The 9304-nt window shown below is 27.1% G+C and overlaps 2 protein-coding genes across 3 annotated transcripts in view; one reads left to right on the top strand and one right to left on the bottom strand.

Moving 5' to 3' along the window:
• The window catches only part of LOC117174334 (calcitonin gene-related peptide type 1 receptor-like), a 748751-nt gene that overhangs the window by 558677 nt on the left and 180770 nt on the right, over window positions 1-9304 (bottom strand). The gene's annotated exons all lie outside the window — the stretch shown is intronic.
• LOC117174330 (UDP-glucuronosyltransferase 2B31-like) overlaps window positions 1234-9304 on the top strand; it is a 12403-nt gene continuing 4332 nt past the window's right edge. Inside the window, exons 1-3 of the mRNA XM_033363353.1 lie at window positions 1234-1803; window positions 7099-7518; window positions 8843-9074. Of these exons, the coding sequence (XP_033219244.1) occupies window positions 1390-1803; window positions 7099-7518; window positions 8843-9074 (1066 nt within the window). The 5' untranslated portion in view covers window positions 1234-1389. The remainder of the gene's footprint in view (window positions 1804-7098; window positions 7519-8842; window positions 9075-9304) is intronic.

Below are 9304 nucleotides of genomic sequence, written 5' to 3'. Positions count from 1 at the left end.
AATTTCTTTTTTTTTTAATTTATCTTTTTTAGTTGAAAATTAAATTATGTGTTTGAAATTTCACGAATTTTGTTAAAAATTTGTGATATGGTTCAATTTAAAAGTTTTTGGTATTTAAAATTAAAATCTGTTTTGATTGAAAATTCAAATAGAATGTTGAAAGTTAGACTATTTGGTAAATGTTAATTTTGTTGTTGAAATTTAATTTTTTCAACCTGAAATTCAAATTTTTTTGGGTTGAAAAGTTATATTTCTGAAATTAAAATTTTTATTAAAAATTAATCGGTTTCGGTTGATAATAAAACTGTTTTATAAAATCATCTTTTTTGGTTGTTGGGTTGTATTATGAACTGTAATAATGTTTTTTAAATTCATCTCGTTGGTTAAAAATTGATTTGTTTTACTGCTGAAAATTGAACTATTAGATTAAATTTTCATATATTTTTTATAAATTCGTTTCTTTTATAGAGTATTAATTTTTTTTGTAAAAAAAAAACTTATCTACTTGATGGCCAATAAACTTTTTGGTTAAAAATTCATATTTATGATGGAAAATTCAATTTTTTATAGGAATTTCCCGTTTTTGCTTCGAAAATTTACCTCTTTTGATAGAAATTAAATTTTTTCTAGGAAAAAATTAAACTTTCTTTTAGTTTAATTTTCAACTATTTTGTTAAAAATTCGTCTTTCTTAATTTATCTGCTTCTCATTAAAAATTAAAATTTTTCAAGTTCGAAATGGCGACTGTAACATCTTTGGTTGACGATTTATCTTCTATGTTTAAAAATTCAACAGATTGATTATCGTTCATTTATGTAATCTAGGTTATTTATTTATGCTAGCTTATCTATTTCGTTCGGATTTAATTTCTATAGTTGAATATTCTTCATTTCAGGTGAAAACTCATCTGTTTGGTTGAAAAATAAACTTTTTTGTCGAAAATTTTTTTTTTCCAAATGAATTAAGGTTAAATTTTGTCATTATGTATATTGCAATTAACAATAAAATAACTAATGTTAAATCAGATTTTATAATTTTATCATAAATTTATGACTGAGAAGCATACTGAATAATTCAAACTATGAAATATATTTGATAGAACTAATAAATTACAACAATTGCCTATAGCAGGATATTTAAGTAAATATTAAATAATCATTATTGAATTGACCTTGAACTGCGCAGGAAAATTTACAATAAACAGATAAGAAAATTCTTCTCATTGTTCATTATCAATTCACTGATCCTCGAGTCTAGATTAGTATTATGACGTGTTGCTATCAGTAACCTTGAATAACCAAACTGTGATTTGTGTGGCATTCCTATCGAAAACGTGTAACTGATCAATTCCAGTGCAACCATTAATAAAAAAAAGACATTTTGTGAAAAATGGTTTCGCTCTATTTATTGAAAATTATTGGAATTATCACAATTGTAATCAGTGGTGAAACAAATGGGGCCCGAATTTTGGGACTTTTTCCACTAAATGGGAAAAGTCATTTTATCATGTGCGAGCAACTGATGAAAGCTTTGGCAAAAAAAGGACATCAAGTAGATGTGATTAGCCACTTTCCGTTAAAGAAACCATTTCCTAACTATAAGGATTTCAGTTTAGAAGGTTCGCTACCAAATGTACAAAACAACGTAACTTATGAAGAATTACAGAAATTTGCAGCCTTTAATTTGAAGCATTTTACCGATAAAGCTGGAATCGAAATATGTAAATTAATGAAACATCCAGTGATAAATAATATCATCAAAAATCCACCAAATGACCCTCCTTATGATGTCGTCATTTTAGAGGTAAGTTTTATCAATTTTCTCATACTTGATACTGAATAATGTTTTCAAAAAATTTGAATTGTTTCTGCCTCTTTCCCAAAACTTTCTTCTACTTTCCTAATTTTCTTGTCTACTCCTCGTATCAAATCCCATCAAATATTGTTTCGGTTCTACGAACTAAATATTCTGGTTTAATTCTTTCTTTTATCGATTTACAGACAAACTTTCAAACCTTCTATTTTTCTCCTCTTTTAATCACTTATCTCAGAACACCCATTCTTGATTTTCCTGTATTTTCAACCATTTTCCCATATTCTCCGATTTGTAAACTTTTTTCTAAATTCCTTCTTTTCCTCCACACTATGGAATACTTGCGAATAATTTTGCTAAAGTATTCCACAGGGTGGAGGAAAAGAAGGAATTTAGAAAAAAGTTTACGAATTGGAGAATATGGGAAAATGGTTGAAAATACAGGAAAATCAAGAATGGGTGCTCTGAGATAAGTGATTAAAAGAGGAGAAAAATAGAAGGTTTGAAAGTTAGTCTGTAAATCGATAAAAGAAAGAATTAAACCAGAATATTTAGTTCGTAGAACCGAAAGAATATTTGATGAATTTGATACGAGGAGTAGACAAGAAAATTAGGAAAGTAGAAGAAAGTTTTGGGAAAGAGGCAGAAACAATTCGAAATTTTTGAAAACATTATTCTTATTTTTGCTAAAACATTATTTTTGCTTTCATTTTAACCTTCTCGGTCTCTTCTTCAAAACTGTGTATTTTTCTCCTTTTTTCTAGCTGCAATCTAATACTTCTTTTTTCCTATCTTTTTCTACGCTACTTTCCCATTTTATATAGTTTTATCATTCCTTTCTTACTTCATTTTCCTTATCTTTATATACACAGCTGATCCAATTCAAGCCACTCCTTCTTTCACCTCTTTTTTGGCTTTAAATATATATAATAGATTAAAAGGAATTTTTAATTTATAATAATAATTAAGTATGAGATTGTAAAAGATTTGAAATATTTTAGGGTATTTTTGAATTTTCAAGGAATTTTCAAGAGATTTAAAAATATTTCAAAGGATTTTATATATTTGAGGATGTTTAAAAAGATTTCACTAAATTTTTTATTCATTTTGATAAATTAAAGGAATTTCAAAGAATTTTAATAATTGTAGCAGGGTTGTTTAAAAAAATCCAAATTACCTTAAAAATCTTCAAAAGATGTTAAGATTTTTCAAAAGATTTTCAAGGTTTCGAAATATTGGAAAGTATTTTAAAAGGTTCCGAAGAATTTTAAATTGATTACAGTAATTTAATATGAGATTTTAAAGGATTTGATACATCTCAGGATATTTTACTAGATTCCAAGGAATTTTCAATTGATTTCAATAATTTAGTATGGGATTTTAAAGGATTTAAAATATTCTAGGGTATTTTTAAAATCGCAAGAAATTTTCAAGAGCTTTGCAAAATTTCACTAGATTTCAGAGGATTTTAAATATTATAGTTTTAAAACATTTCAAGGAATTTTCAATTAATTTCAATTATTTAAAGCAATTTGAAAGAATTTTAACTATTTTTTTATTTTTCTGGTTGAAAGTGGAACTGCTTTGTTAAAAATTTAGTTTTTTTTTTATTGATGATTTATCAATTTAGTTGAAATAATTTCTTTTCTGAAAATTTAACTATTTTGTAGAATTTTTCGTTTTGCTTTGTTTAAAAATTAATTTCTTTTAACTACAAGAAAATTAATCTTTTATGTCGAAAATTTAACTATGATTAAACATTCATTTTTGTATTTTTTGTATTCATTTTTGTTTTCAAATTTATATATTTTGTTTAAAACAAATTTAACAATTTTTTTTTTAATTTTTGTCTTTTATTCAAATTTTTTTCTGCAGAAAACTAACTGTTTTTTGTTAAAAGTTCAACTATTTCTATTAAAAGTTAGTCAACTATTAATTAAAATTAATTAATTAATTAATTAATAATTTTTAATTTGTATTTTTCCTTATTCATCTGAAGCTTCATTATTCGATTTGAATATTGATACAGTTAGTGTTTAAAAATTAAGCTTCTGGTGAAGTAACAAAATGAAGTTCTTTTCGTATATTTTCCGTCCAAATGAATGGAGTGATCAGTTTTTTAAGATACTTCACAATTTAAACAAATTATCAACATTTAGTGAAAAATTGATTGTTGCAAAAGTCACTTTTCGAGTTTTTTCCATTTTTGAGCATGTTCTCCAATAGAGACTGCATATTTTTTCATTTTAATAGAAATTATATGTCAAAACAAAAAAAATTGAGCCCTGAAAGAATTCTGTGCGATGATTTCTGTAGGACAAATTTCATTTTTAAAAAATTGTTTCGGATCGGAAGAAATGATTATCTCAGAAACCAATTGAATTTTTTCTTTTACAAGAATTGGTGAAAATGTAGGACATAAAAAGGTATTCTTTCATTAAGTTTCGTCACAATAATTTTTTTTTTGCGGAAATGAAAAATAAAAAACATAAAAAAAGAAAGCACGGTTTTTCGCATTTTTCTCGGACATTTTGAGGTTATGTGAAAAATTTACAAATTCACATGTTGTAGATTTCTTTATAATATATATGTTTTCTATGAAACACTTTTCTGTATGACCTCTAATTTCACTGAAAATCACAATATTACGATTTTCACCTTTTTTACCCCCCCCCCCCTCTCCGTCCTAAATACCATACCCCTGCTCTCGCATTTTATTTTTTTTAACGTTTATTATTAACCACCTTACCATTTTCAATTGTTCAAGTGCTGTTAATAATTTTTTTTTCCAAAGTCTAATTCGCCTGGACTAATACTACAAAAAAAAAGGTAAATTTTCAACCATAAATGGAATAGTTAAATTTTTTTGTAGGAAAATTAATTTTCACAAAAAATACGAATGCGTAACAAAATATATACTTTTCCAGCAAAATTGCTAAAACTTTGAAGCTAAAAGACGAATTATCATCAAACCGATTGAATTTCCCATCTGAAATTATAACATTTCAAGAAAAAAGTTCATTTTCTACCAAGTAGTTGCATTTTTAAATTAATATTTTCACTTTTATCTAAACAGTTGAATTTCTTACCAAAATAGTTAAATTATAAACCAAAAGTATGAATTTTCAACAATAACGTTTATTTGCTACCAAATATTTTTATTTCCTACCAATTTCATATATTTTCGTACCAAAAAGAGGAATCTTCACAAAATCAAGTTCAACATTTTTAAACATTATTTTTAACATTATATATATATATGCATAAATTGGAAATTGTATATTTTTTCGAGAAATATAATCTTCGTGGTTAAAAATTCATCTACATGGTTGAAAAATTTTTGTGCTAACTGAAAACTGGCTTATTATTCCTCTCAATTGAAAAAAAAATTTATTTGAAAATTAATGTATTCTGTTGAAAATGAACGTCTTAAGTAATTAATTTATCTTCTGGGTGAAAAATTCAACTATTTGGTTTAAAATTCATTGTTTGGTTGAAAAATCATCATGTTAGTGTAATTCCCATCTTTTGTGAAAGATTCTTATTTTTTTGAAAATTCTTTCAATTTTTGGTTAAAAATTAATTTTTGTAACTTATATTTTGTTTGGAAATTCGACTTTTTGAAAAGTTATCCTATTTACTTGAAAATACAAGTATACCGTTGAAAAAGCATGTGTTTTGTCCAAAATTCATCTTTCTTGTAGTAAATTGCTTTTCTTCATTGAGGAATTGTTTCTGGTTGAATATATTCATCATGTTATTTGAAAACTCAACTATTTCGTTGAATGTTGAACTCTTGTTAAAATAAATTCGGTTTTGTGAAGATTCGTCTTTTCGGTTCGAAAATATAACAAATTTGTAGGAAATAAAAATATTTAGTAGCAAATAAACTTTAGTGTTGAGACTTCATACTTTTGGTTGATACTTTGACTATTTTGGTGGGGAATTTAACTACTTAGATAAGAGTACAACTATTCTTTGGAAAATGTAACTACATAGTAAAAAATTAAATTTTTTGTTAAACTTTGATAATTTCATGTGGAAAATTAAACCATTTTGAAGATAATTCACTTATTTGGCTCTAAAGTTTTAACAATTTTGTTGAAAAAGTATATATTTTGTTGCATATTCGTATGTTTTAGTATGAAAATTAATCCTCTTTAAAAACCAAAATTAACAATTCCATTTCTGGTTAAAAATTTATTTTTTCTTTTGTAGTATAGAACATTACACCCCGATATTCTGTTCACCATGAGTACACTCATGGTGGTGGTTTACTTCTTCCTAGGAGCATAAAATTTAACATATTTTCAATTAATCTGTTTTTTTTTTTATCAGAGAATAATGGATATTCTGAACGCCTTTTCAGACTAGATGGAGTTATGAATTAAACATTTGCTTCAATCAAATTATTTCTAAAAAAATATCTTTTCCTTCGCTCAGCTGGTAATTGGAACAAAGAACCCCCGATCGCCGGTCGCGTGCTTTTTCCTTAAGCTACTAAAGAGATCCAAAGAAAAATCCTCTGAAAATTCAATTTAAAAAATTTAGAATTCATGGCTCCATCTAATCTGAAAAGACGAAAAGAATCTCTTTTATTTTTTGATGATAATACAGATACATGTATTTCAGAAAAAGGATTATTCTTTCCATCTTTCTAGTAGCTTAAGGGAAAAGCATCCAACCGGCCAGCGGAAGTTCTGTGGTTCGATTCCCAGCGGAGCGAAGAAGATCTATTTCCGCAAAAAATTAAACTTATTTTTACATCTCTTTTCTCCCTCTAATGTAACTATTATGGAAAAGTAATTCGAATCTGTATAATGCATACCTAGTTTCTTAACCCTTCTTACTTCATCCTTCAATATCACATAAGCAATTAACGTTCTGTTTTCTCCTCCAGAGTTTTATTTCTCTTTCTCATCAGACTCTAGATTTTTATTAAAAGACAAACAATCCCATCCCTGCTAATCTCATCAACAACTTCTTTCTCTTTCCTTTCTTTTCTTTCCATTCTCTTTTTCTATCTTCTGCTCTCGCGCTAAAATTGCCTCATACAAAATCACCTTCTATTATTTCGTCCCTTCTTAATTTTTTACAGTCGATTCGCTTATCTTCGCTAATTTTACCTATATATTTGAATTTACATTAAGCCTAACTATTTTCCATCTCCAATCTCATCTTTACCTATTTCACTATTAATGATTAGATTTCTTGTTTCATTTCTTTTTATACTCCCCTATTATATATGGTTATACCTAATATTTATCTGATCAGACTTTTGTTTAGATTTTTGCAGCCAACTGTTATTTTGCGATCGGAAGGCATTTAAGGGTGCCAATAATAGGAGTTTCAACAACTCCATTGCTTGGTTGGTTCAACGATCCAATTGGAAATCCAGTAAACCCAGCAATTATGCCTGAACTTTTTTCTGGACTTCCTCAAAAAATGAATTTTTGGCAACGATTACAAAACACGTTGATGTCTTATATTGTCAAGCAGCAATTTAATTATTATGCAACTAAACAAAAACAATATGTGGATGAACATTTTGGACCAGGATATCCGAGCGTTTATGAACTATCAACAGAAATGTCTTTGATCTTAGCAAATATACATTATAGTTTGAATGGTGTTCAACCTTTGACACCAGCAGTTATCGAAGTGGGAGGCATGCACATTGAGGACTCTGGAGAAAAATTGATACCGGTCATTTTTTTAAAATCCTTTTATTTAAATTTAATCATCGTAACCTAATCAGTAAAAAAAAGACTAATCCATTGACTCTATTTGAAACTCTTTTTTGTAACTGAACTCTGTCCATTTTAAAAATTTATTAAGGAATCTGCATTATCATTAGGTAATAACAGAAATTTTTAACTTCTTTTCAGACTAGATGGAGCTATAAATTACAAATTTTCCAAATTAAATTTTTTCTGAAAGAAGATCTGCTTCACTCCGCTGTGAATCGAACCACAGAACATCTGTGTTCTAGGCAGGTGCTTTTCCCTTAAGCTACTAGAGAGACCGAAAGAAAAATCTTGAAAAATTTAATTTGAAAAATTTTCATTCATAGCTCCATCTAGTCTGAAAAGACTTAAATCATTTCTGTTATTCGCTGATGATAATACAAATTTCTTACAATATTTCAATACGTAACATCCGGCAAAATAATGCGTGTATTCCTAAAAAAGTATTCGTCTTTCGATCTCTCTAGTAGCTTGAGGGAAAATCACCCGACCGCGAATCAGAACTTCTGTGGTTCGATTTACAACGGAGTGAGGAAAAATATCTTTTTTCAGAAAAAAATTTAATTTTTAACTCCATTTAGTCTGAAAATACTTTAAGAATTTCTGTTATTTTATAATGATATTACAGATTTCTTGAAAAATTTGACTTGTAACATCTGGGAAAATAATGCGTGTGTTTCTGAAAAAGAATTCTTCTTTAGATATCTTTTCGAAAAAAGATCTGCTCCTATGCTCCACTGGAAATCGAACCAGAAGAATTACCGAAATTCTAAACGTCTTTACAGATTAGATGAAGCCATGAAATAAAAATTATTAAAATAAAAAATTTGCTGAAAAAAATATATCTTTGTTCCGTTGAAAATCGAAGCACAGAACTCCATAGCTCCATTTAGTCTGAAAAGACTTTAAAAATTTCTGTGATTCCCTGATGATAAAACAGTTTCCTTGAGAATGTTGACTTGTAACAGCCGGCAAAAAATGCGTCTATTTCTTAAATAGGATTCTTTTTTTGCTTCCAAGCAGGGCGAAGGACAAGATCTTTTTGAGAACAAATTTTATTAAATTTTTTTTTAAATTTCATCGTTTAATTGCATAGTTAAGCCGTTTGATCTAAAATATTATTTTCTTCTTGCATTGCATAATATTTATAAAAAATTAATTGGGATCCTTTTTTGTATCAGATTGAAATTACAAATAGTTAAATGCTCGGTTAAATGACCAAAGTTCCAGTATAATTATAATTTATGATTAATTAATGGTTACTTTGAAATTTTTTTTCGTAGGAGCTTCAATCATGGTTGGATGAAAGCAAACATGGATGTGTTTACGTGAGTTTTGGGTCGATGGTGAAAATTGAATCCTTTCCAAGAGAAACACTGAAAGCTTTTTATGCTACTTTTAAAAATTTAGCACCTGTGCGTGTTTTAATGAAAATTTCTGAGCCGAAAGATTTGCTTCCGGGTCTTCCGGAAAATGTAAAAACTTATCACTGGCTGCCACAGATTCAAATTTTAAGTGAGTATCAAATGTTTCAAACAAGTCATTTAAGATTTATTGTACTTAGAAATTATATAACATTTATGTTTGAAATTTATCTTTAAATGTTTTCAAGATTCAGATTTTTGTATTTAAAAAGCTTGAAATATTATATTGTAATAGATACAATTATAATTTTATAATATTAAAATTAAAAGATTTAATTTGCAATGTTTGAGTTCACATTTTAACAAATTGTAACATTCAAA

Source organism: Belonocnema kinseyi, chromosome 6 (genome assembly GCF_010883055.1).
Source record: "Belonocnema kinseyi isolate 2016_QV_RU_SX_M_011 chromosome 6, B_treatae_v1, whole genome shotgun sequence".
NCBI lineage: Eukaryota > Metazoa > Arthropoda > Insecta > Hymenoptera > Cynipidae > Belonocnema > Belonocnema kinseyi.
Note: the sequence above shows the minus strand (reverse complement) of the source record. Positions and strands in the feature narration are given on the sequence as shown.